Source organism: Anopheles merus, chromosome 2R (genome assembly GCF_017562075.2).
Source record: "Anopheles merus strain MAF chromosome 2R, AmerM5.1, whole genome shotgun sequence".
In the NCBI taxonomy this organism is placed as follows: Eukaryota; Metazoa; Arthropoda; class Insecta; order Diptera; family Culicidae; genus Anopheles; species Anopheles merus.
In genome coordinates, this window is record NC_054082.1 from 5,656,744 (window position 1) to 5,684,253 (window position 27,510).

The 27,510-nt window shown below is 51.4% G+C and overlaps 2 protein-coding genes across 4 annotated transcripts; both read left to right on the plus strand.

Annotated features, from left to right (window-relative positions):
* Positions 1-9,124: 9,124 nt before the first annotated feature.
* On the plus strand, positions 9,125-17,612 carry LOC121591160 (zinc finger matrin-type protein CG9776-like). Of its 3 annotated transcripts, none has more exons than XM_041911584.1 (7): positions 9,125-10,752; positions 10,866-11,438; positions 11,524-11,714; positions 13,082-13,410; positions 13,492-13,888; positions 13,972-14,641; positions 14,726-17,612. In XM_041911584.1, exons 1-7 carry the CDS (start codon positions 10,704-10,706, stop codon positions 17,422-17,424), a joined length of 4,908 nt encoding a protein of 1,635 aa, XP_041767518.1. In that variant the 5' UTR covers positions 9,125-10,703; the 3' UTR covers positions 17,425-17,612. The 3 variants fall into 3 exon arrangements, with proteins under 3 accessions (XP_041767518.1, XP_041767517.1, XP_041767519.1); XM_041911583.1 differs by having other exon boundaries at positions 9,127-10,752; positions 13,972-14,656; XM_041911585.1 differs by lacking the exons at positions 9,125-10,752; positions 10,866-11,438; positions 11,524-11,714 and adding an exon at positions 11,723-12,966 and having other exon boundaries at positions 13,972-14,656.
* Positions 17,613-17,793: 181 nt separating this feature from the next.
* On the plus strand, positions 17,794-25,946 carry LOC121588072 (putative U5 small nuclear ribonucleoprotein 200 kDa helicase). Its single transcript, XM_041905616.1, has 3 exons — positions 17,794-18,028; positions 18,109-24,345; positions 25,461-25,946. Exons 1-3 carry the CDS (start codon positions 17,984-17,986, stop codon positions 25,701-25,703), a joined length of 6,525 nt encoding a protein of 2,174 aa, XP_041761550.1. The 5' UTR covers positions 17,794-17,983; the 3' UTR covers positions 25,704-25,946.
* The last annotated feature ends 1,564 nt before the right edge of the window (positions 25,947-27,510 follow it).

Below are 27,510 nucleotides of genomic sequence, written 5' to 3' on the forward strand. Positions count from 1 at the left end.
GTTTTATTTGTTAGTAATTTATCGTATTAAAATAATTTAAAATAAACAACATATTTGTCGCAATTTCAATGACCATTTCATATGTACGATCGGTTAGGTGCAAAATGTGCCACCGTTCGCGACATTTATGCACAATTAATGGTTAAATTTATGGTCGCTGGTAATGTTACACTTTCTGCGCTAAAAATATTATCACTATGTCACTGTGAAACCGTGTTCTATATTTGATATGCTTTTATTATGCAATTAATGTACTTCCCAACCCAACACTTCCCCCGGCTTTTCGGCCTTTTCGGCTGATTAGCCGAGATGGTGTGTCACATGAAGTATTTAAAACTTCCATCTTTTTCGGTTACATTTTTGCCACCATTCCCTACTCCTCCTCTTCTTCATCTGCACCTCATTAAACGAGCGAGCGCGCGCACGGATCGTTTGTAAACAATTTCGTGCGTATAGGCGCTGCTGCCGGTGGCGTCCGGCTGCTGGCAGAAACTGCGCAAACAGTGCGCAAACGTTTGTGCGCGCAATCTATTACGGTATGGCATTTCACGCACATCGGGGAACATTAATGTTGATCCATTCAGCAAAATCAAAAGGCAGAAGAAACAGGAAAGAAGCCCACCAAAGCAACGCTTGAAACAACATACAAAAGCCGCAAACGCCGCGAATGGCGTCAAACGGAAAAAGGTGCATCCCTCCCCCTTCAATGGTTGAATTTTCTTTGGATAAATTGATGTAAGTGTAGATCACACTTTGCCGTAGTAGGAAAGGAACTTTGCGGGCATTACGGCGATCGCTGTACGTTGTTGTCTGTGGTGTTACTACCTTCTTCTACTGTACAAGAATACACACTCAAGGGAGAGAGAGAGAATGAAAGAGAGGTACCGTTCTCGTGGCGTGGAATGTCGACGGATTACATAAAGCTGAACGGCTGCCATCGCGAACGGGTGCGGCAGCGAGAACGTCGCCACGGACCACGATCGATGAGCCGATGAGGAATGTGAAACAGAGGCACATCGGTGACTACATCCGCACGAGCCAGCGGGAAGGGGTGAAGGAGACGATGGGACAGAAACACCGCCTGGTAGTGGTAGAATAGTTTCCTTCCTCGGGACACGTCTACACTTCCCCACCCAAACCCCAGGGATGGTTGATTGGTGGTGACATTGAACGTTGAACCAAGCGCGTTGGGATAGGCTGATGATGCCCATTAGCGCGAGATTGGCAAAGGAAGGTCACATTTTTCCGCCAGTTTCCTTGCTCCGTATTGGCGAGTAAATGTTTAGAAATAGTAGGAATGCTATGTGCCAGGGGGGCAGGCAAGACGGTGGGCGTAGGGCAACTCTCTACTCTCATAAATCTGTTTTACGATTATTTTGCTTCATTTTGAGTTTCATCATTTTATTGCTCAATGTTCCTGCAACTTGATGTGGGTTGCTTTCCTTGTTTCTTTCTTTTACCTCTACGAAGCGGGAGGTGAATGAATAAAAAAAGTGTCTTTAATGGACAATAAGTCAAATTTGAAAGCTGTAAGCTGTGTTGGAAATGGACACAAACACACTGTACGTTGACGCTGTTATGATGGGTTTAGAGCTTTAGTTGTTATTTTTATGAGTTAACCATACCCTTTTCCGCCTCTGTTGCCAGTTGCTTACAATAGTTTCCGAAGGGGGCAGTGGTTTTAGAATTACATAAAATGCCAATGACACTTTCGATCATACACGATCTTCTAGCTCGTCAAAACGATCTTGCGCTGATCGTGCTGCTTGGTGATTAGCTCAATCCCAGGGCGTCCTTTTTCGGTAAAGTGACCGCTCCACAGCAAGTGAATGCTCCTGTAAACCTCCGTTACAGTTCCGAAAACCGTTGTCTAAGGTTCTTCAAGCGATCTCTTTGGTTAATAATAGCGCCGGTCAAAGCACAAAGTATCGAAACGGTTCGTTTAGTTTGCCGCTTTGCCCCTTTGCCGCCTGTCTGGTCGGGATGTAACATTTTGTAATCATACTAAATGAGACGCGACCGCGGTAGACTGCTTTTGATGTCGAGCTTGCATGTAACCTAATGTAACTTAACGCGTATTATGAACGATACGTTTTTTGGCCATTCGACACACCACGCGAGAGACAGCTTTATCAACGTTTCAATGAATTGGAATTTAAAAATATCTTTCCACGCGTGTTCCTACTCGGCCCTTACCTTCGGGGATGGTCCATATTTCACCATATCATGGTTTTCTGCCCATAGTAAATTGTGCCGAAAAACTGCGGCCAAGCTGGAATGCGATCACGCTCGCGGGATGGAACGAAAGCGATTAACATATTTGTTGCGTTCCGTTCGTTGACCGAAGATGTTTTACAGCAAAAGAAGAGGAGAAGAAAACAAGAAGAGAAAGAAAAAAAGGTCACAGATGTTAGCTCGTATCTCATTTTGTTTGCGTTTTCTATTTAGAGTTTCAAAACTGCATGGAGACGCCTGGTATTTGGTAAAACCACGTGGCGCCGATAATGCCAAAAGGAGGAGGTGAGATGTTTTTTTTGTTAATTACAAAACTCATCATAAATATGAGAAAATATGTATACATGCTCGCAACAAACGGCCAGCACGCAAACAATTTTAATTACGCAGCACACGCAAAAGCCCCATGTTGGTGCTGTCTTTGTGTTTTGTCCATTTTCCAAAAAACCACACTCCCGGATGTTGGCCGTGACCAAAGACCGTGCTCATTAAAAACCGTGTAAATAAATCAAACACCGCACGATAATGGTCACCAATTCATCCGGCCCCCGTCCTCCCGTAAACTCTCGCATGCGTTCCCATCCCCGCATGTGCCGCACAGTAGTACAGTGTCCTTGGAAACGTTCGCTGAATGTCCGCCCTGTTCTAGGACCGGTTGCGAATAAGTTTTTCGCAAACGGAGGGTAGCCCCCAAACCCCATCATCATCTTCATCATCATCATCATACACATCCTCGTCATCCGTCAGCGGATGAGCAACATCTAACATCTGTTCGGGGTTTTGTGTCTTGTGCACTGTTCTGTTTTTGGTGTGTCTGTCTGTGTGTGAGAGACGGAAAATGCACGATCCTCCCTTTGGCAGCATCTTCACCGTCGCACGATCGTCGTGCTGTGGTGCAGCCGCTATGACAAGTGAGGCAAAAAATTAGAAAACCACCGAAACCGAACGGTTAACGGTTGTAAAAATTCCCCCCAAACCAATTCACCCGGGTTCGGACGGGGAATTGGGGGATGGCCATTTCATTACGGTTTGAATTCATTGCCAAGGTTTTGACTTTTCCGGCTCTGTGCCTGTGTGTTCGTGTCAATCTTACGACACACGGTGGCGGACAGAGGTTGAACATTATTTACGTTCATTCTGTGTGCAGAAGAGGGAGAGAGAGAGACAGAGAGAGAGCGAGTGCGCCTGTCGACTATTGTCTCACTTACAGCTAGCATTTCCCGATGCCGGATATGAACATGGGCAGCATGAACATACACACAGTACATCCTTCGATCGAAATGCCGTCCAAAGACCCGCCCAACAACGCAGTAAAAGTTCCAATTTTAATGGCTGAGGTTAAATAAATCATCCAGAGCTCAACCACGGTCACGATCGCGCTGGGCAAGGTGAGCGCTGCTGTGTTGGCAGCTATCAGTGCAACCGAAAGACTCCGGTAGTGAAGGAATGTTTACCATCGCCCGCCAGCAGCAGCAGCAGCAGCAGCAGCGAACCCGGATACTCTGTCCCTCTCGAAAGCGCTTCGGGTGAGTGTGCTTCACTGTGAGACGGGGACGAGAATGGGTTTTTTTCCTTTCTTTCTGTTGGTTCCGCTACACTAACACACACACACGGGCTAGTACGTGCCATCAGGCAGCATTAACCATGAACTCGGCTCGTGATTTTTCGTGCATCGCAAACGTAAACAACATCATCAGCTCGTTCGTTCGCTCGTCTTTGCTTGAATTGCGATGAGATACATTTCCCGGCAGAAGAGTGTTTACGGGGAAATCGGGCTGGTTGAATGAAATGTTTCAATTATGTCGCATTTTACAAGAAATTCCCTTCTTTTCTCACATTCTGTTAGGTGGAATAAGCAACAAATGCAAGCTTTTTATTGAGTTTTTATATCAAAAAATCATCATGGAAATTGGTACCGGCTGCTGCAGCAACACATTCTACAAACTGTTCAATTCGCATTCCACAGCAAAAGATCATGAATGAATCTATAGTCCCCCTTCTCCGCACACGTGTGATGGTTTCTGTATGTAAAGATGCCCCTGTCTGTTGCCGATGCCATTCAGGGTTCGTACCGCATTGGCACCGGATTTTGGCATCAAACTGACCGAGTGGTCCACCCCAAAACGGGTTAGATGAGGGAACGTTTCCCTCACCCCACCTCCCCCCTTCCCTCTGTGCTCTTTTGATTCACAATCGCACACCACAATCATCACGATCACGTCGCCCGAAACGGTCCCCGTGGGTTGGGATGATGTGTTTTACCAGGCGCGAGGCGGGATGATCGTACGTGCGCTGAAGTGTACACACGCTGATGAGTTTGGGTGAAGATTGCAAGTAGCTCGATGTTTCGGCTGCTGAAATGTTGAATTCACAGCAGCAGCAGCAGATCGAGCCGGAAATGTCGTTTGTTATTAGCGACGGTTTGATTTTAGCTGCAAGTGAGTTGCGTTGCTTCCGCGAATCCGCGCCATCTTCTTTCCGTTGCTAATTGGAAACAATGTCGTCTTTTTTTAAAAATGGGATGGAGACGTTTCGTGTCAAAAGTGCACCGCGCAGTAAATTTATTCTACCGAAACGTTAACCGTGTGGACATGCGTGGGGTGTGACAAGACAGTGTGTCCTTGATCATTCCCGCATTTTCCCGCTAATACAGCGCTTTAAAATCATAAACTGTTACTCACGCCGCAGATGATAATTACAATGTTGTTATTCACCCTCGCAGCAGCAGCAGCAGCAGCAGCAGCCAAGTGATGCTGCCAAAACGATCAACTAAGAACGCGACAAGCCCGGATCATCATCATCAGCCAAGCCAAGGTTGCGCCAACCCGCCGGAAAGCGGATTTTTCTTAAAAACCGTCGGCTTCTGCCCGGCCATCACCATCATCCGCCACTTGTCTCTGGCACAGAACTGCCCGAGCCGGATGTGAAACCGCATTTGCAAACCGGGAAGCGAAAGTACACACATGGGGGCCCGATAGGCGATTTATTATTGTGTCAGGTCAGAGGGATTTGGGTTTCGGAAGGGAAATAAGCACACAGTCCCCAGTGCCGGTGGAATGCTTCGAATGACTCACACTCCGGCGACTCAGCACTACTGCTGCAGCTGCTGCTGTTTACTTTACATAACCTCGAAACAAGCTCGACGATCGAGAAATGGGTAGAAAGGTAGATCTTTCGACCGTCTGTCCGCGAGTGACTTAATGCTATGCGTCATTTTTTAACCGATCCGTTAAGTGGGGCCATCGGCGAAGGTCAACCAGGAGTGTGGATAGTAGGGGGGAGATGATGCTTTGCAGCCACAACAAAGAGCGCCACAGCACATCGGGTGAGGATCACTTTGATGTGTGCTATTGCGCTATTTCTTGTGTTAATAGCTTCCAGTGCTGCGAAAAGTGAAGTCGTTTCCGTTTCCTTTGTGCGAATTCGCTGACGTCTGGTAAATAAAAAACGGGCGATCCATTACCGTGCCTTTGGTGCCATCCCGTGTCAACGAAAGCCGTCTATTTCGGGCCTGCCGATACGCAATCGATGCGGAATGCGAAGAACCGTCCCCGTTGGGTGCTGCTGCCGGGAGTTGGGTGTGACTGTTTATTATTGTAAGGTAATTACTTTTCCACGTCGTTTGCCGCGACGGTTTGGCTGCAATTTTCACCGAGGAGGACACACACACAACCGATCCGCGAGTTGTTTTGCGTCATCTTGCGTCAATCAGCTGCGGCCCTTTTGCGCTAGTGGGCCGGTTGTTGTTGATGATGATGATCGCCGGTGGTGAGCTACGTCGTGCGGGCAGCAAACCAGACGTATTTTCGGTGCCGGAAAAACAGTTCATCTTTCAACGACAGCCAGCCTCTGCGCTGCGTGCGTATGTGTGTGTGTGTGGTTGGACAACGGAATCGGGATTTATGTTCCCAATTGGCGGCACAATTCGCGTCATTCGTCTATCCGTTTCCGCTATTTGCGCTCTCCAAACAGACACGAATGGCGAACGAGGGGGTGGAGGGCGTTGGTTTGATTCACTTGACCTTAAAAGGGCACGCGATCTGGTGCAAGTATGGAGTGTGTGGTGGGATGGGAAATTTGCACGATTAGTTTGTTTGGCTTTTAATTAACGACTCACCGCGCTTCCTAAATCGAGTATGCAGAAGAAGAAAAAAAAGAGCTTGTACACTCAAACATGTTTGTACCACTCAACACAGCACAGTTGCACCCAAAAATAAGCCTCGCTTGGACATGTTGTCCGCTGTGGTGGCGTCGACATGTCGTGGCAGAAAAATCGAGACAAATTCCAACGCCAAACAGTTGCGCTGCTATTCTCACCCGCCTTGATTGACAACGTGTCACTGGGAAGATCGTTTGTTGTTTTATTGCCATTTTTTGGCCTGGTGGCACAACACCTTACCGGGTTGGTTGATGTGTTGCGGTATTTTTAAAGCTATCTGAGTTGTGCAGTAGAATTCATTAAAAAGATGATTTTGTGCAACACTATTTGTCTTATTTGTTCAAAAATATTAAAAGAAAAATGAGCTAGCATAAAAGAGCAGCGTCTGGTAGTTAAAAATATGTATACATCATATGGCCTTAGTCCACCGCAAAACAGCAACAGGTCTTGCCTTTCTTCGGTATATGTCATAAAAAAACCACGAATGCTTTTGAGCCGATCCCGATCATCACAGCAAGCGATGTCTGGCAAGCAAACCGTCCGAGAAGAAAACAAAATGCGAATAAAAATAAAATCCAATCAACATCCCGCGGAAAAATCCAGCCATGGCCAGTTGGAGCGAACAAAGTGTACATTTTACCACTATTGAGGCCATGTGGACATTTTAATCCCCCTTTTCTCTACAACCCTTGGAATGCTGCGCACACCATTTCCAGTGACGTTTTTGGGGAGAACGGCGGGAAAAGAGACCTCACCACGCCGTCGCCACTCGATCAGAACCAGCCGGGAGGAGGTAGATCATTTCCCTCGACGTTTTCTACGTTGCCATTAATGTACCATGGCCACTTCAGCTGGCGCCAGTCGCGATCTGCGATCCGACGAGCGGCATTTAAAGATTTGCGTATGATGATTATGTGGCCATCGCTTGGGCGCACGCGGATGATTGACTGTAACCGGTGGTGTTTGGGCTGCCTGGCTGGCGTTAAGCGGGAAATTCTACCATTGACAGGATCGTGCGATGATCGTGCGATGGATCCATCTCAAGTGGCCCCACGGCGGTCCGGTACGGCTCGGTTCGAGTGGATCATGTACGGGGTTGTTTGTTTACTTTTCCCCACCAAACCTTTTCCATCTTTCGCTTCACTCCTCCGCGGCGAGAGTCTCTCCCAGCCACGTAAAACACCTGGCGGCAGATGGCACTGCGGAGTAGGCGGGGAGGTTCGAGCAAAAAAAACCCTAAATTTGTTTGCGTGTCCATGAGCTGTTGCACAGATTTGTCAACTGCCGACTCACCGTGGTCCATAATTAACCACTTCCGGCGATGTCACCGACGCTGGTGGGTCGGTGGGTGGCGGTGTCTTTGGTTTTGGGGAAACAGAAAACAACATTATCACCGAAATGGCGCCAATCGAAATTCTTGCAGTTCAAAGACCGCACACTAGATGGCAGCACGGTGAACGACAGATCAGAGCAGCCGGTGCACCCGGAGGACGGTGCCGGATCGCTCGGGTATGATCGAAACGACTTAAAAAATTCGTTTTCCAGCTCATCCATTATCGAATGGACGCATCGCTTTTCGCTGCCGCTTTCACATCCAAAACCCTTCTGGTTGCTTTCTTGGAGGGGTCTGGGTGATTTATTGAACGCGAAAGAGTTTGGAAAGTGGGTCAACGATTGGCAAAAACTCCTTACATTGGCGCCCATAAGCAAATAGCGTCCAAAGAACCATCCTTCATCGGCTTTCAAATATAACATGCGGCACACATGAGCGTCGAGTCGTTGGCGCAGCAGAATCATTAACTTAAACGATCCTCACGCTCGAGAGATCGTGAACGATTGCGTACTTGTCTTTCGTCTTTCTACTAGCAATACAAAGAGAGTGACGCATTAATGATGCGTATCTCTTGCCGCTAGTTCTATTTCCCCCGACAGCTACTTGATCCGTCACTAATTTCCTCGTTAGCTGGGAGATTTCTAAGAACTAAGGTAGGACATGATCAAGACCTGCACAAACGAGCCCCAACCACTGCCGGGTTAATATCCTGCAATGCCTCGGCACACCTCCAAACGGGAGGTTAAATTAATTTGGCCGTCCGCCGGAAACAGTTGCTCGACTTCATCACGGCGACCGCGTAGTCATAGAGTCGCACGCAGACCCACCAGCTCTTCTTTTAACATGCTTCGTTCTGCTTTTTGTTTGTCGCCGGTTCCTGTAAATTGCATTCCCGTGCCCACTTTTTGTTGATTAATTGACTATCTTTCTTTTTTTTTTTTGGCGCACGCGAAAAAGTTGCTTTCTGTGTTTTTGTTCGTGCATGTGTCGAGGCGTGTTGCATTCCTGATGTTTCTGCGTGTACTCCGAGCCGTTGCGGACCGTGGCAGATAACTTTCGGCGGATAAAAATGACAGCATGTAAGCTGCGGGCCAGTGGACAATGGTTGTATCCCGGGCGATTTGGGGATGGCGTAACAGGTGCTGCTGGTTAATGGAAGAAATCCATTTGGCTTGTTAAACTTCTTTTCCATCGAATGTGTTCTTCTTCTTTCTTTTTTTGGGTTCACCCAAAACCATGCCTTGGGGTCAAATTCCGGCGGTGGCGTTATTTTTATCCGTTTCACTCATTGCGTGTTATGAACTGTGCACTGTTTTTGCGTTTCATCCTCTGGTGCAATTATTTTGAATCGTTCCCCTAAAATTGTGCTCCATTTGTAGTTGGAAGCAAGCGATTTTTGCGAACGTGTTCCATCCGATGCTCTACTTCACGACCTTCTCTCCAAAGCAAAACCATGAACCCCGGCACAGTCGCCGCTGCCACGTTCTAGCGACATGCAGTTGCGCTTGCAGAATCAGTATGGCAATAACGTCTCAAAATAGTTCATCTTTGATGGCGATACTTTTTATGTCCTCTGCCTGCCTTGAAGGAGAGAGACAGAGAGCGAAGGGAAGACGGGCCATAAAATCGCCTCCGAAAACAAATATTTTCTGCGCGAGGGTGTGTTACGAAATTGATTTTACTTTTCCGCACCCAAGTTGGCGAATTGGATGCAGTTGAAGAACAATCGAGATGGTGTGGCCCCGTATATCATTTTATAACTGTGGCCTGGGGAAATCTGAAGAAAGATAGGACCCGCGGTGACTAACACTCAGTGGAATTCAGAAATGCAAAGAATTTGGTGTTGTGTCGAATAAAAAAAGAGTTGCTCCTCACACGAACTGGATTAAACCAGTGGCAAGTAAATATTTACAGTACAAAAAATCTCCCCCGACACAATCAGGCAGGAAGGTGTGCCCCGGCGTTGGTACGATTTATTTTTGAATGAGCCCGGACGATGTTTGGAGTGAAATATGTTCACCACATCTCGCGAACGAACACGTATGACGTCGTAGTTTTGATGTAATTCCTCAAAATGATGGGCGTTCCAAAAAACGGCCCAAAAAAGCTGGTAAACAATTTTGCTTTCCACAAGTGGCGCGCGCGTAGAATTAATCATCGATCGTATTTTTGGTCAGTTTGGCAACTTGTTTACAAGGGAGTTTCCCGACATAGCGTCATCGTAGGGATATTGTGGATTTGTTTTGATTTTCTGTGCAAACACGAACGATCGCTCCTTATATGGGTATGGAATGAATCGATCGTTTGCCTGTGAATGAAGGCAAAATCCTGCCACTATCATTATGGAAGTTTCAATGAACACTCTACGTGCCTGCACACATGGGTAATTGCTTTTGAGGCACCCTGTGGGAGAGTACGTCCACAGCCGGTTGAGGGTTGATGTTCCCTGACCGATTTGACAATATCGACAATATCACACTTCGCAAAAAGGTGCTTTGCATGGTATAATTTACCTCTTGCTGTAACAAATTAAGCGATAAATGGCATTTATAACAAGAACATACAAAAATAATGAACATTTTAGCATGTAAAACAGTACCGAGGATGCTCTTGGATTGTTCCTACCTTCCTTCCACAGGGGTGATTATTTGGCACGTAATTTCATCACTACTTCAACGAAAACACTTAAACTCTGTTGAAATCCAGCTAAATACCAGCATTTCATTACATTTACCACTTGTTTATCGAAAGAAAAGCACCGAAAATGTCCACTTCCAATCGACACCAACGGATGTCGCCGGGAACTGTCAAAACCGTCGTCACACCGCGTGTATCTATGCACCTTGATCGCGCCGCCAAATATCAGAGAAGAGAAGAACGGTGCGGTGCGTACAATTTGTGACCAAGTCGTGTGGAAAATAACACATTTTAGGCGTGCAAAGTGTATCTCTTCTATGCTAGTCTTCGTTCGTAGCCATGGAAAAACAGGACGACGACAAAAGCCGCAAATCGCCGGCGGAGAAAGGTAAATGGTGCCGTCGGGAGCTTGTTTACGTGCTCGCATCTGCTTCACCACCAGAGAGTGTTGCTCATCTTCACCTCCATTTCCCCTTTCCCTCGTTCTGATGTTCCCGGCAGGTTCGAAGAAGAAAAGTGACCGCAAATCACGCTCCCGGAGCCGAAGCCGTAGCGCCAGCCGCGCGGACAAGCGACGCAGCCATTCGCGTAGCCCAAACTATCGCCGGAGACATGGCAGGCAGCGGTCCCGCAGCCCGCCAATGTACCGGCCGCGACGTCGCTCGCCCGACCGTGGTCCACCCATGCGCCGACACGGTCGACGAGGTCGGCGTAGCCGCTCGCCCGGTATGGGTGGACGAGGCGGTGGTGGTGGTGGTGGTGTTGGCGGCGGTGGCGGCGTCGGTGGCGGAGGAATGCAAATGGGCATGATGGTCGGTGACCCGAGTGGTGCATACATGATGCAGGGCACGATGTATGACCCTTCCTGCTACGGAGCCTACACCAACAATGGTGCCTATATGGGCGGGTACGGAGGGTATGATTATGGCATGGTGCAGGGCGGGTACGGTACCGCGACAATGATGGACCCGTCCCAGGGGATGATGATGGGCGGCGTAGCAACCGAGTGGGACCATCCCGCACCCGTCCAGCCGGTTGTCCAGGAAACGGAGGAGGAAAAACGCAAGCGCGAAGGTGAGCGTGTACGGCTGCTGAGTGTTGATCGGGCATCGTTACCAACAACCGCACCGTTTCTCTTTTCCATTTCGTTTGATTACAGCGGCCATTACGTTCGAGCTGCTGAATCAGCGGGCAGCACTGAAAAAACAGCGCGACGATTATAAGCAGCGTGCAAAGGCGCTGAAGCGTGAACTGAAAACGCTGAAAGAGCAGCGGTCCGACCTTTGCTCCGGACGCGAACCGCCCTCCCCAACGTCGAACGTTTTTATCAAAGAAAATGACAAACTGCAGGTAGGTTTTCCCAATGCTGGCCTAATACGATTGCAATCTATGCGAGCACAGCGGCAAACACGGCGGTCGTTCAGAAGCTTCGCTTGGCGACCGCTGTAAAACTAATGTAAGCAATGTTGCGAAAAAAGATAACTCGCCTCCCCTTAAAGATAAGCGACATGACACGAGTTCCAAGAAGTTCACTCGAAAAGTATCCATTACTTTCCCCGCCTCCTTACCCATACACACACATAATCCTTATCTTCCAGTCGAAACTATAGATTTCCATTTTTCCGGCCATTGCGGCCACGCACCTTCGGACGATAGTTTTCTCTATTTCTCCACTTTTCCCACAGCCTTTAATTGATGATTGTGAGAGATGAATGTGATTGCACAAGTTGCAACAGGAACGAACATTCTGCACAGACACACAGGGGACGATTCACACACGCGAACGGAGTGGGACGAGCCCTCCGCATTGCGGATCCCTTGTTATGCTGCGGACAGCGAAAGGCCGAGACGAGCCAGGGGGCGAATGCATCTTCGCAATCGAACGGCCCGATGCGAATGTAGAATAACAAGAATGTTAAACTATGTACCACTCTCTGTAACGATAGTCTCTGTAAGAGCGGGATGTATTTTGAAGCGATAAAGCGGTGTGTGGCTAGCAATTTGGCAGCAAAGCAAGCGGAAACGGCGAGATGTTGGCAAGCGCTACCCAATGGCGCCCACTGTCTTTATGCTTCAGAATACGCTCGCTCCTTCGGCCCGATTGCATCGGGTCGACACGGTTGTAAAACTAGCCTGTAAGCCTTTGGAGACGTGGCTCTGGAGCGGCTGGATCGGCGCTGCGGGCGATATCGGAGTGTCTGAGAGGACCTTCAATGGACCATTGAACGGGTTATCATCCATCATTATCATCCTTTGCAACGCGCTGCCATCACGGCGAGAAGGCTGCACGCTACGGCCTGCCGCTACCTGGTACCGTTTGTATGCCATCTTTTGGGTGACTAGTTTTAACAGCGCACACGCACACACTCGGTTCATTCCCTTTCATCAGTAGCAACACACTTCTTTCCTTTACGGATGTCCGCAGTCGTCCGCAGTTTACGATTTCCCCATGCGTGTGTTCGCCTCTCTCCAACACCAACATCCCGCCCTGGTCAGCTAAGCGGTCAGTGTTTGGTCACAAACCGACGTTACCCGTGTGTGTGTCCCATCGTGTTCCGCTTTGCGTTAAGAGTCGGATTAAAGCAAGGTTTCAAACGCAACTGTAAACTTCGCCAACTGCTAGCCACGTGGGGCCCCGTTCCGTATTAATCTGGATCGTGTTTTCGTTTCTCTCTTCTATTTTGCCTTCATCGCGCGCCGTCGTACACGCGGTGCAGTCTCAAATACAGGACAAGATCAAAACGATCGAAAATGTAATCGACATGCTGGATGGTATCATAGCGAAGGACAGAACACCGTCGCCGCCGCCGATGTTGCCTGGGACGACGATGCCACCGCTGGCCACCATTCCGGATCCACCGGCTCCACCATCGCCACCCAGCCCCGGGCACGATGGCGGACGTGCACATCGCAACCCATCACGCTCACCCCGTCCCGACGGCGGCGCAGATCGTGACCGAACGGACTCACCTTCACCCGAGCGGCTGAAGAATGAAGTCTTGGAGAGTATGCATGCTCGTGGAAAACGCAAACCGACGGACAAAAAGTAAGAGATGTTGCTAGCGGCCGCATAAAACAATTGTATGCGTTGTTAACGCCTTCCACATCGCTTCTTCTTCCCCATCAGACAATCCGACCATTCCGAGGGTAAAAAGAAAAAGTCCCCCTACAACTACGTTCACTACGATCCGGAGGTGCACTGGTGTGGCACGTGTAACGTGTTCCCGAAAACGGCCAGAGAGTACCTGGCTCATCTGCACTCGGAGCAGCACCTAAGCAGGACGACCGTTGACGAGGGTTCGAGCGAGGAGCACAAGAAGAAAGCAGCACCATGGCGTGCGCAACTCGACACCGACGATACGATGGTTAATCCGGACGCACCGTCCAAAAGGGCACCGATACGGGGTTTACAATTTTTCGTTCCAGCAACGGCCTGGTACTGCAAGCTGTGCAACTACTGGATGGGGGATCTGCATTGCGCGTCCTGGCACTTAAAATCGCAAACCCATGCCGATGCTTACGGAGTAAGTAGATTAGAATTTCACCCACAATAGGCTAATCATTGCTAAATGATCAACACTTCTCTCTCTCTCTCTTTGTTTGCTAGAAATACATCGATGGCCATAAAAACTACGAAGCTGACTGGATGGCAGAGCGGCAAACTGCGTTCGAAAAGTACGGAGCCTCTGCTGGCAAGGACGCACTAGCGGACGGCGACATTCCGGCGCCGCCACCGCCACCGACCGCGGAAGAGCTTCGACTGGCAGCCTCGGGCGCTCCCCAGTCGAACGATGCGTTCGTCGGTGCCTCCTCCGCTTTCCAGATTCTACCAAAGAACTCGCTCCAGGAGCACAAGGGCGGAGCACCGTTCGAGGTATCGTCGCCGGTGCTCACGGCAAAGGACGAACCGCAACCATCGGGCGCGTCGAAAAAGTCCAAAAAGAAGAAATCGCGCAAGGAAGAACGGAAGGAAAAGAAGAAGAAGAAGCGAACAAAGAAGCGGAAGCGAGCAGCGGCCTCGTCCAGCTCGTCGTCGTCCAGCAGCAGCTCCGACTCGTCCGATTCCGAGTCCGATTCTGGGTCCGATCGAGAAAGCAAGGCAAGCGATAAGAATGAAAATCCTATACACGCGGCCATGCGTAACATTTTGAACGCGAAGGAGGTGAATGCACGGGAGGTAATGGCTGCGGCCGCGGCTGTTGCTGCTGCCGCCGGTAAATCCAGCGCGCCGAACGAACCGGGAGCAGCGGCAGCAGGTGCTGTCGGAGCAACGAAAGGTGAGCCAAGCTTAGGTAGGTGCTTTTGTCTGTCAATTGGTACGGAAGAAGCAACTATTAACGTTTACTTTGCTATGATTGCAGGCAAATGGACGGTGGTGCATCCAGCGCAGGAAAGAAAAATGGGCGCATCACTTGGAGCAGCAGCATCGATACCGGCGGCACCGTCGGCATCGTCAGCGGGCACTGCTTCAAACCTCGCTCCTTCCAACGCCTCCAGCCAGAGTGTGGACGACAGGAAGCGTAATGTGCGTGAGGAGGAACGGGACCGAGACCGTGAAAAGGATCGTGATCGTGACCGTGACCGCGACCGAGACAGTAGACGTAGTGTCGATCGGCGCGACCGATGGGGTCGACGGGATAGCCCGGATCGGTACGGCGGACGTGACCGCGACCGGGGCAGAAGAGCCGATTACCGCGACTATCGTGATCGGCGCGATAGACGTCGCAGTCGTTCGAGGGGACGCCGTAGTCGCAGTGGAAGCGGCGGCCGAAGATTCCGCCGTAGGTCGTATTCGCGGTCGCGCACACCGCGTTCACGATCCCGCAGCCGGTCCCGTACCAGCCGTGGTGGCAGCCGTCATCGACAAATCGAGAAAGCGGTTCCAAACTTCCCGCCCGAGCCGAAACCGACCAAAGCGGAGAAGAAGGCACCGAAGCCGTTTAGCCGCTCGGACGGTGGAAGTTCCACGAGCAAAAAGAGCAAAGCTTCATCGAGCAGTGCAGGCAGCAAAGGAAGCTCTACCGAGAAGGGTAGCGCGCCCAAGAAGCTTCCCTTTATTGGCCGCATGCCTGTGTTTAAAAAGCAGCAGGCAGACAACGCGAAGAAGGAAGAAGCGGCAGCGGCTGCAGCTGTGGCGACAGTTCCCACGGCCGAGGAAAGCAATGAGGCTGGAGCTGTGCTTGAGCAGCAAACCGAAATGGTTCCCGCGCAGCTCCACGAGTCAATGGTCGGCGGCTTTGCTTCGGAAAATGCTACCGAAGCGGCGGCGGCAACATTAGCCATGATGCAGGGCCAGGAGGGCGTGTATGATCCGCAGCAAATCGCACAAACCGCAGGAACCGACGCGTATCAGTATGCGAATCTCGAAATGGGCGAAACGGTCACACCGCAAGACATGGACTTGGTCAGTGCGGAGGAACAAATGGGAGAGGCGGAGATGGTGTTAGACCAGGGGGAGAGTAATGCCGAAGACAGCTCGACTCTTGCCACCGACAGCGCCCTGCAGGAGGACCCGGATGCGTACGTTTCGGCCGATGGGCAAGTGCCGCTGCCGAAAGATTTCCAAGAAGCGCTCGACATCATTTACGACGGTGGCGACAAGCCGAAGCGTGCGGATGTGATTGCCAAGGAGGCAGCGGCGGCGGCAGCAGCTGCAGCAGCGGCAGCCAAGCCGCCTGAGATGGTGCCGGATCCGCACGAGCAACCCGGTGCGATGGTACCGGGAATGGTAATGATGATGGACCACGATCAGCCCCACATGATCGTGCCGGAAGCGATCGACATGTACAACCAGCAGTACGCACTACAGTATGGTATGCATCCGGCCGAGTACATGGCAGCGGCAGGGGCGGCAGCCGTTCATGGCATGATGGCAATGGGGCACGGTGTCGTACCTACCGAGATGCATTACGTGGAGGACGAGTCGCAGAACCAGCCGCTGGACAATATGATGTACGGTGCAATGCATGCTGCCTCGAATGCGGCCGCAATGATGCACCATCATCAGCAAATGGTGGCCGCCGGTGCACTAGATCCCAACGCGGCCGCTTACGCCATGGCAATGGCAGCCGGTGGTGGTTATACGCCGGAGATGATGGCCATGCATCATCAAGCAGCGGGTGGTGTTACGGAGGGTCAGCCAATGATGGATCCGTCTGTTTCAGCAGCGTTGTATGCTACTGACGGTTTGGCGGTACAGGAATCGGGCACCGTTGAAACAACCACACAAGAAACTGCAGGACAAGCGCATGCACAGCAACAGGAACAAAAAGAAGAACATGAACAGGGAGCGATACAAGAACAAGCAAAGGAACAAGAACAGTCATCTGAACAAGAAAAAGAACTTTCTCCAGAGCATGAACAGGAACAGCATGAACATGAGCAAGAAAGGGAAGAGGTACAGGAAGAGAAATCGGAACAGGAGTATGAACAGGAGCAAGAACGTCCTGTTGAAAATTTCGAATCAGAATCGACACAACAATTGGAGGACAGCGACACTCCACAGGACAACATTGTTGAGGAAGCGGATATGCCTAGCAGCGCCAATGAAGAGTCAGTTGAGGCCGACCATGTAGAGCAGGAACCAGTAGAAGAAGGCTATGCTTACCTGGAGCATGAGCAGCAAGAGGTAGGAGAAGGTTACTCCTATTCCGAGCACGAACAGGAAGCAGTAGAAGAAGAGTACACGTACTCGGAGCACGTGGTAGAGGAAGCCCCGGTGTCCGACAATGATGGCGAAGCCTGTGTAGTTATGCCGGAAGGAGAAGAAGAATACGTTGAAGAATCGATGCAATCGAACGACAACTATGAGCAACCCGCTTCGGAGGAACCGTGTGATGCAGAGGAGGAGGAGGAAGAGGAGCAGGAGGTGGAAGAGGTGGTATATTCGAATGAAAACTTCGAACAAATGGGATCCGACGAGAATGGTGTAGCGCAGGAGCAACAGTACGAACAAGGTGAACCGATGCAGTCGACCCAATCCTTGCTGGATAGTATGATGGCCGCTGCCATGGGCGACTACATAGAAGAGGAGGTGACGGAAGACCAGTCGCAAGATTAGTAGTAGCGCATGTTATGATAGCATTCACACACACACAAACCACAAAATAGGAAAGCAAATGTTGAACAGCATCAACTTGAATTGTTTATACACCTTTTCAGTCAATTTGAAACTTTGATTTTGCACATGCAGCTGCATACGGTGTACATGGGACAAATGGTAAAATTAATAAAAGTACTGCTTACCAAATGCGCATGAGTATTTGTAATTTTTGTCGTGAATTTAATTTTAGTTTACGAAATGTTTGTTTCCCGCAACGGAAAGGTTGAATATGAACCAAGGCATATACATGCCCGAAGCACCCTTTTCTGTAAGTACCTTGACTCGACACTTGCTGTCACCAATACCACTGCGTTCTCCATTAAACGTCAAAACAATCCACAAGCCGAAAGCGCTTGTTTCGTGTGAAAGAGATTGTGGAGAATTTAGTGAAATTGTGCGTAATTACTAGTAGTAAACCGATCACACAGCGCATAGGACTAGTGTACATTGGTTTTAGAGTCGTTTAAGACCGGAGTTTGTAAGGAATTAAGTTTAGCAGTATCACAACAACAGCAGCATGGCTGACGCAGCAGCACGACAGCTACAGTACGAGTACAAGGCGGTAAGTTGTGAAATGGGTCGTGTTATTTGGTTGCTTCGTCCCAAAATGCCTACAACATATGGATTCCCCATCGTCCGCAGAACTCAAACCTTGTGCTGCAAGCGGATGTGCGCCTCATCGAGCGTCCCCGGCGTGATGAGGCAACGGGCGAGGTAATTTCGCTCGTTGGCAAGCTCGACGGTACCCGGATGGGGGACCGGGCGCAGCGCAGCAAGCCGGAGAAAACGGAAGAGCGTAAGGCGAAGCGGCAGAAGCGCGACGAGGCGCAGTACGACTTTAACAGCATGAAGGGCGCAACACTGCTTTCCGAAGGTATCGACGAGATGGTCGGCATCGTGTATCGGCCAAAGACGCAGGAAACGCGCCAAACGTACGAGGTGCTGCTCAGCTTCATCCAGGAAGCGATCGGCGACCAGCCGCGCGACATTTTGCGCGGTGCGGCCGATGAAATTTTGGCCGTGCTGAAGAACGATCGCATGAAGGAGCGTGAAAAGAAGCGCGAAATCGACGGTTTGCTGGGCAGTGTGGCGGATGAGCGGTTCGCGCTGCTGGTGAATCTGGGCAAGAAGATTACGGACTTTGGTTCGGATGCGGCCACCGCCATCGGTGGTGCGGGACAGGCCGGCCCGGGAGGGGACGAACCGATTGATGAAACGTACGGCATTAACGTGCGGTTCGAGGAGTCGGAGGAAGAGTCGGACGAGGATAAGTATGGAGAGGTGCGTGAAGACGATGGGCAGGATGAGGGTGAGGAGGCCCGGGACGATGGTATTCTGCATGCGGAAAACCTGGGCGGCGGAGAGGATATGAACAAGAAGGAGAAAGCGCTTGATCCGCGCGATATCGATGCGCACTGGCTGCAGCGTTGCTTGCGCAAGTACTACAACGATTCAATGATGTCCCAGGCGAAAGCGCTCGAGGTGTTGAGCGTGCTGAAGGAGTCGGGCGACGATCGGGAGTGTGAGAACCAGCTGGTGCTGCTGCTGGGCTACGATTGTTTCGACTTTATCAAACAGTTGAAAAAGAACCGACAAATGATCCTGTACTGTACGATGCTGGCGCAGTCGCAGAGCGAGAGCGATCGGGCGAAGCTGCGCGATCGTATGAAGTCGGATGCGGCACTGGCGAAGATCTTGCGCCAGCTCGATACAGGCAAGCAGGAAGCGCAAGAAGCGCGCGACTATGCCAACAGTGGTGGAGCGGATGGATCGGATACAAAAACTTCGCTTCGATCCCGTCGCGAGCGGGCCATGGACGAAGGCGCCATGGACGACATGGACGTACACGTGGGTGGTGCTGCCGAACGAACGGCCCCGGTAGGGGGGACCATTTTGGGCAACCGAACCGTGCTGGAGCTGGACGAGCTGGCATTCACCCAAGGCTCGCATCTGATGGCCAACAAACGCTGCCAGCTGCCGGACGGATCGTTCCGCAAGCAACGCAAGGGCTACGAAGAGGTGCACGTGCCCGCCCTTAAACCGCGCCCGTTCGACGAAGACGAGGAGCTGATCGCCATCGAGAAGCTGCCGAAGTACGTGCAGCCAGTGTTCAACGGGTTCAAGACGCTCAACCGCATACAGAGCCGGCTGTACAAGAGCGCACTGGAGAGCGACGAAAATCTGCTGCTCTGCGCACCCACCGGCGCTGGTAAGACGAACGTGGCCCTGCTCACGATGATGCGCGAGATCGGCAAGCACATCAACGACGACGGTACGATCAATGTGGACGAGTTTAAGATCATCTACATTGCTCCGATGCGATCGCTGGTGCAGGAAATGGTGGGCAACTTTGGCCGGCGGCTGGCGACGTACAATCTCACGGTGGCGGAGTTGACGGGCGACCATCAGCTGAGCCGGGAGCAGATTGCGGCGACACAGGTCATCGTGTGCACGCCGGAAAAGTGGGACATTATCACGCGCAAAGGAGGCGAGAAGACGTACACGCAGTTTGTGCGTTTGGTGATTATTGATGAAATCCATCTGCTGCACGATGAGCGTGGTCCCGTGCTGGAGGCGCTCGTCGCTCGCACGATCCGGAACATCGAAACGACGCAGGAAGATGTGCGCCTGGTCGGTCTTTCGGCCACACTGCCCAACTACCAGGATGTGTCGACGTTCTTGCGCGTACGCCCGGAAACGGGATTGTTCTACTTCGACAACAGCTACCGACCGGTCGCCCTCGAGCAGCAGTACATCGGTGTGACGGAGAAGAAGGCACTGAAGCGGTTCCAGGTGATGAACGACATCGTGTACGAGAAGGTGATGGAGCATGCGGGCCGCAACCAGGTGCTGGTGTTTGTGCATTCGCGCAAAGAGACGGGCAAGACGGCACGCGCCATCCGCGACATGTGCCTCGAGAAGGACACGCTCGGGACGTTTCTGCGCGACGGTTCGGCCAGCATGGAGGTGTTACGGTCCGAGGCGGAGCAGGTGAAAAACCAAGAGCTGAAGGATTTGCTGCCGTACGGCTTTGCGATCCATCACGCCGGCATGACGCGCGTTGACCGTACGCTGGTGGAGGATCTGTTTGCCGATCGACACATCCAGGTGCTGGTGTCGACTGCGACCCTTGCGTGGGGTGTGAATCTGCCGGCCCACACCGTCATCATCAAGGGCACCCAGGTGTACAATCCGGAGAAGGGCCGCTGGGTCGAGCTGGGCGCACTGGACGTGCTGCAGATGCTGGGTCGTGCCGGTCGGCCCCAGTACGACACGAAGGGTGAGGGTATTCTCATCACCAACCACAGCGAGCTGCAGTACTATCTGTCGCTGCTGAACCAGCAGCTGCCGATCGAATCGCAGCTCATCTCCAAGCTGCCGGACATGCTGAACGCCGAGATTGTGCTCGGTACGGTGCAGAACGTGAAGGATGCCGTCACTTGGCTCGGCTACACCTATCTCTACATCCGGATGCTGCGCCAACCGACCCTGTACGGCGTGTCGATCGATGCGGTGAAGGAGGATCCGCTGCTCGAGCAGTTCCGCGCCGATCTCATCCACACGGCAGCACTGCACCTGGAGCGCAGCGGTCTGATCAAGTACGATCGCAAGAGCGGCCACCTGCAGGTGACGGAAGTCGGTCGCATTGCGTCGCACTACTACTGCACGCACGATACGATGCTCACGTACCACCAGCTGCTGAAGCCCACGCTCAGCGAGATCGAGCTGTTCCGCGTGTTCTCCCTGTCCGGGGAGTTCCGCAACATTACCGTGCGCGAGGAGGAAAAGCTCGAGCTGCAGAAGCTGATGGAGCGCGTGCCGATCCCGATCAAGGAAAGCATGGAAGAGCCGAGCGCCAAGGTGAACGTGCTGCTGCAAGCGTACATCTCGCAGCTGAAGCTGGAAGGATTCGCCCTGATGGCCGACATGGTGTACGTTACGCAGTCGGCGTCGCGGCTTTTGCGCGCCATCTTCGAAATCGTGCTGCACCGCGGCTGGGCCCAGCTGGCTGACAAGTGTCTGACGCTCTGCAAGATGATTGACCGGCGCATGTGGCAAAGCATGTCCCCGCTGCGACAGTTCCGCAAAATGCCCGAGGAGATTGTGAAGAAGATCGAGAAGAAAAACTTCCCCTGGGAACGGCTGTACGATCTGGAGGCGAACGAAATCGGCGAGCTGATCCGCGTGCCCAAGCTGGGCAAAACGATCTACCGCTACATTCACCAGTTTCCCAAGCTGGAACTCTCGACCCACATCCAGCCGATCACGCGGTCAACGCTGCGGGTCGAGCTGACCATCACGCCCGACTTCCAGTGGGACGAAAAGGTGCACGGCCAGTCGGAAGCGTTCTGGATTCTGGTGGAGGATGTCGACTCGGAGGTGATCCTGCACCATGAGTACTTCCTGCTGAAGGCAAAATACTGCACCGATGATCATCTGGTAAAGTTCTTCGTGCCGGTGTTTGAACCCTTGCCGCCGCAGTACTTCCTGCGCATCGTGTCCGATCGCTGGATCGGTGCCGAAACGCAGCTGCCCGTCTCGTTCCGGCATTTGATTCTGCCGGAGAAAAACCTTCCCCCGACGGAGCTGCTCGATCTGCAGCCGCTGCCGATCACCGCGCTGCGTGATCCCTCGTTCGAGGCACTGTACGCCGACCGGTTCCCCCAGTTTAACCCAATTCAGACGCAAGTGTTTAACGCGGTTTACAACAGCGAAGATAACGTGTTCGTTGGGGCACCGACCGGGTCGGGCAAAACGACCATCGCGGAGTTTGCCGTGCTTCGGCTGCTCTCGCAGAATCCGGCCGGCCGGGTGGTGTATCTGGTGGCGCGCGATCCGCTGGCTGATCTTGTGTTTCACGAGTGGCATCAACGGTTCAGCCAGTCCTCGCTCGGCTGCAAGGTGGTGAAGCTGACCGGCGAAACCGGAACCGATCTGAAGCTCATCGCTAAGGGACAAATTATCGTAACGACCGCGGACAAGTGGGACGTGCTTTCGCGCCGCTGGAAGCAGCGCAAGAACGTCCAGAACGTGCAGCTGTTCATCGTGGACGAGCTGCAGCTGATCGGTGGTGAGGACGGGCCGGTACTGGAAGTCGCTTGCTCCCGTATGCGCTACATTTCATCGCAAACCGAACAACCGATACGTATCATCGCACTGTCTGCCTCGCTGGCCGATGCGCGCGATATCGCACAATGGTTGGGCTGTGGTACGAACGCCACATTTAACTTCCACCCCTCCGTTCGTCCCATTCCGCTGGAGCTGCACGTGCAAGGGCTGAACATAACGCACAATGCGTCGCGTGTTGCCGCCATGTCGAAGCCGGTGTACAATGCGATCACCAAGTTCAGCCCGCACAAGCCCGTGATCGTGTTCGTGACGTCGCGCAAGCTGGCCCGGCTAACGGCGATCGATGTGCTGACGTACTGTGCGGCTGAGCTGCAGCCCAATCGATTCTTCCACGCCGAGGAGGAAGACATCAAACCATTCCTGGACCGCATGACGGACAAAACGCTGAAGGAAACGCTCTCGCAAGGTGTGGCGTACATGCACGAAGGGCTGACGGCGGCCGACCAGCGCATAGTGGAGCAGCTGTTCGACTCGGGCGCGGTACAAATTGCCATCTGCACGCGCGATCTCTGCTGGGCGCTGAACATTAGCGCCCATCTGGTGATCATTATGGACACGCAGTTCTACAACGGCCGGAACCATACGTACGATGACTACCCGATTACCGATGTGCTGCAAATGATCGGCCGTGCCAATCGACCGCTGGAAGATGACGACGCGAAGGCAGTGCTGATGTGTCAAAGCTCGAAGAAGGATTTCTACAAGAAGTTCCTCAACGAACCGCTGCCGGTGGAGAGCCATCTCGATCACCGGCTGCACGATCACTTCAATGCGGAGATCGTAACGAAGACGATCGAAAACAAGCAGGACGCCGTCGACTACCTCACGTGGACGTTCCTGTACCGGCGCTTGACACAGAATCCCAACTACTACAACCTGCAGGGCGTTACCCACCGGCACCTCTCCGATCACCTGTCGGAGCTGGTCGAATCGACACTCTCCGATCTGGAGCAATCGAAGTGCATCGGCGTGGAGGATGAGATGGACGCCCTTCCGCTCAATCTGGGCATGATTGCGGCGTACTACTACATCAACTACACGACGATTGAGCTGTTCAGTCTGTCGCTGAACAGCAAGACCAAGATCCGAGGTTTGCTTGAAATCATTTCCTCCGCCGCCGAGTACGAGGATCTGATCGTGCGCCATCACGAGGATAACATACTGCGCAGCCTGGCGGGACGGTTGCCGAACAAGCTGACCGGCCCGAACGGAACCGCCCCCAAGTACAATGATCCACACATCAAGACGAACTTGCTGCTGCAGGCCCACCTCTCCCGTCTGCAGCTCGGTGCCGAGCTGCAGGGCGACACGGAGCAAATCCTCGGCAAAGCCATCCGCCTGGTGCAGGCGTGCGTCGACGTACTTTCGTCCAACGGGTGGCTATCGCCCGCCGTCGCTGCGATGGAACTGGCCCAGATGGTAACGCAGGCAATGTGGAGCAAAGATTCGTACCTGAAACAGCTGCCCCACTTCACCGCGGAAATCATCAAGCGCTGCCAGGAGAAGGGCATCGAGACGGTGTTCGACATCATGGAGCTGGACGATGACGACCGGACCCGGTTGCTCCAGATGACCGATCAGCAGATGTCGGACGTGGCACGGTTCTGCAACCGCTATCCGAACATTGAGCTCACCTTCTCGGTGCTTGACAAGGATCGCATTCATTCTGGATCGTCCGTCGATGTGGAGGTGGCATTGGAGCGCGAGGATGACGTGACGGGTCCTGTGATTGCCCCGTTCTTCCCCCAGGTAAGCACTGAGCTATTTATAACGATCGTAGAGGTTGTAAATCGATCGAATATGTTTTTCAAGCGATAAGACCGCTTGCTGCTTGTTTTGTTCGAATGGCTCAGTGAGCGTTTAATTGCTAAATAAAGCTGCAGGAATGAGCAGGCATGTCAGTAGAGAATCAGTCGCGATCGATTAAATGGGGTAATCTGGACGGCTTGATCTTTAAACAGGATGTTCCTGGGAATTGTGTAGCTTGTGCGAGAAGTGTATTGATAGATCGACAATTCGATTGTTGATGATGAGAGTGCATTAGATTGTAAAGATTGGAAACGGAACTATGGCACGATGTCCAAGGTTTCGGTAATGCCTCATGAACTTGAAGAAAATTTTTGAACTGTATAACCTTTGATGCATAGTTTAGAGATTAAATGGAGACTATTGAGTAAAGATCAAAATTTGCATCTCAACCGCTTGACACACACGTTGTTTGTAGGTTTAGTGGTGCACCTCATGAAAACTGATCCCACTTCCTACGTCCTGCGCTTCGTAGTTGCAGTAATCGGAGCTGTAATAGGATCGAAAACAAAACTCAATAGTACAGTGTGTGTATAGAAGCAATGCGAACGAGCAGAGCAGAGGCGCCCAATAAATCAGCCCGAAGATTAAATAGCACTCTGCTGGCGGCATCCAATAATCGATCATTATTAATCGCCCCTATGCGCGCGCGCCCAGCTCCGATCTGATTACCTTACCAAGGGACTATGGAGGAGGGCGTATTGTTTTTGGTTTCGGTTGACGCTTCGTTCCTTGACCACACAGATCACGCAAGAAACCACAAACCAAACCAAACCGAACCCTCCACCAACCAAGTTCTCATCATGAATGGACTTGGAAGAAGTAGTTAGCCTCAGATCTTGACCTTTTATGCTGTTAATTTGAACATGATGAATGAAGCAAAAACAAAACAACAAACATTTTGTTGCTCATTGCTCTTCTCTCTGCATTTGGGGCCGTTTTGCAAATCCTTTAATCTATGACAGCTTTCTTCTTAATTACTTCAACCTCAGAGAGGGGTATTATGTTACATATTTTTTACACATTTCCCTTTCTTTCTCCTTCTCTCCTCTCAATAGAAACGCGAGGAAGGCTGGTGGGTCGTTATCGGTGATCCAAAAACGAACTCGCTCCTGTCCATCAAACGGCTCACGCTGCAGCAGAAGGCAAAGGTGAAGCTGAACTTTGTCGCGCCGAGTCCGGGCCACCACGAGTACACGCTCTACTACATGAGCGATTCGTATCTGGGCTGCGATCAGGAGTACAAATTTTCCATCAACGTAGGCGATTTCCAGTCGGAGAGCGAAAGCGAATCGGACTAAGGGCGTTATGTTGTGCTGTGCACGAGGAGCAGCAGTGGATCATTATTACAGTACAGTACACAACCGTTTCAGGGTTTGTATTATCGGTGCATACATTTGAATGGTCGTATAGTTTTAAAACAACAGTGCGTGTGTGTTTCCCCGTTTACCTTAAACCACTGAAAAAGCTATGTATTTCTTACAAGACAGCATACATAAATAGAACATCTAAACTATCCGTAGATTAAAAACAAAAATAGTAAACCATTCGATTCCGAAAAAAATGTCCCCAAAATCCTTCGTGCCCAAATGAATACACACATTGTCCATCTTCTTCAGTATGCCCTTTCCCCTCCTCCTCCCATCCCATGGACACTGGTCGTGTCGGTCCTTCCGGTTTTTCTTTACCTGTTCCGCTTCCGACTCAAATTTCAAGGCATCAATTCTCCTGCAGCGCGAAACCTTATCCCAAAACGTGTCTAATATTTCTTTACGGTCTGCGCGTGTGCGTGCGATTCCACGAAAAAGCGCAAAAAGTCGTACAGTGTGCATGTACATTACCCCAACTTGGTAGACGCACCTCCTCCTCCTCCCAGCGAGATAGAGGCGTAGAATACCAACTAATCGATCGAATTACAAGTGAAGAACAATGGACCAAAAGGCCGTCCTTTTGAAGATTAGTGCCGAAATACGAACCGCTCGCGGCCGTTGCGCGTTCGAAAAGCGCGCCCAGCGTGGGAGGTTGGAGGTCGGAGAGGTTCGGTATCGATTTCGGAACGATGCACCGTGTGCCCGTCCACTAGTGGCCAGAGGTGTTGTAATTTTCGGCTTTTCAGATGTGTGTATGTCGATCGGATCGGGTAAGGGAGGATACCAAGTGTGTGATCGTCTTCTCCGACACACCCCACGCGTGTTGGGGGTGTGTTCGCGCTGCTGCTTCCTCATCCGCTTACAGTTCCGGCCCGGAATGGTGTCACGTGTGTGTGCGCGCGCGTGCATGTGTGTGATCTTTTGTTTCCGCACGCTTGCGGATAAAATTCAATGTTTTGCAAACACCGAATGTAAACCGAACTCTCCTCCGACTCGTGCTGTGGCCACGAGCATCGTGTTGCATATCACGCCTTTCAATGTGCAGTGAGAGGGAGGGTAGGTGGAAAGGGTGCACTGGTAAATGTGGGCAATTGTGCATCTGCTGCATGGTATTAGATTGAAGGTAACAAGTGTTTCTTTCAATCCACCGACATGTTCAATGTACTCATCTTTACCTCTAGCCTCTAGACGGCGCCATCATCTCTCAAGGTAGAATAGATTGATAACACGTAAATAGGAGAGGGGTGCCGAGGCGCTTCAGAATCGCCCTGTTTGCGATCGAGTGGGTGAAACTTTCCGTGAAATCCTTGTTTGACAGCTCGCCAGGCACATGCGGGCGCCGGGATCGAACCGCAATCGTTCGCTAATTGCTGCCATGTTACGGATCAAAGGATGCGCGTGCAGTCAAGCTAACTCTCTCTCTCTATCTATCTTTCCCTTTCTGGAGTGAAAGAAAACACACGATCGAGCAGTGTAGACACACCACGATGATGATGTCGGTACAAGATGTTCCAACAAGATCGAGCTGTTCGATAGCGGATGTTTATTGTTTTGTGGTTGTCTAACAAAAAAAAGACCGTTTAATTTACTGCAGTCAACAAGGCCGGGAAATCAAATCGATCGATCATTCATAAACCCAACATTGATCATTTGTGACCAGCAGATATTTTTAAAACACCCAGAAGACGCCGAAAAGTGAAAGAACCCTTAACCTAACGCTTAACTATCCAAATCCAAC

Coding starts and splice junctions, on each gene's coding strand:
- LOC121591160 (XM_041911583.1), top strand. CDS start 10,704: ATGGAAAAACAGGACGACGACAAAAGCCGCAAATCGCCGGCGGAGAAA. Junction 10,753..10,865: donor CAAATCGCCGGCGGAGAAAG/GTAAATGGTGCC, acceptor TGTTCCCGGCAG/GTTCGAAGAAGAAAAGTGAC. Junction 14,657..14,725: donor GAAAGGTGAGCCAAGCTTAG/GTAGGTGCTTTT, acceptor CTATGATTGCAG/GCAAATGGACGGTGGTGCAT.
- LOC121588072 (XM_041905616.1), top strand. CDS start 17,984: ATGGCTGACGCAGCAGCACGACAGCTACAGTACGAGTACAAGGCG. Junction 18,029..18,108: donor TACAGTACGAGTACAAGGCG/GTAAGTTGTGAA, acceptor CATCGTCCGCAG/AACTCAAACCTTGTGCTGCA. Junction 24,346..25,460: donor TTGCCCCGTTCTTCCCCCAG/GTAAGCACTGAG, acceptor TCCTCTCAATAG/AAACGCGAGGAAGGCTGGTG.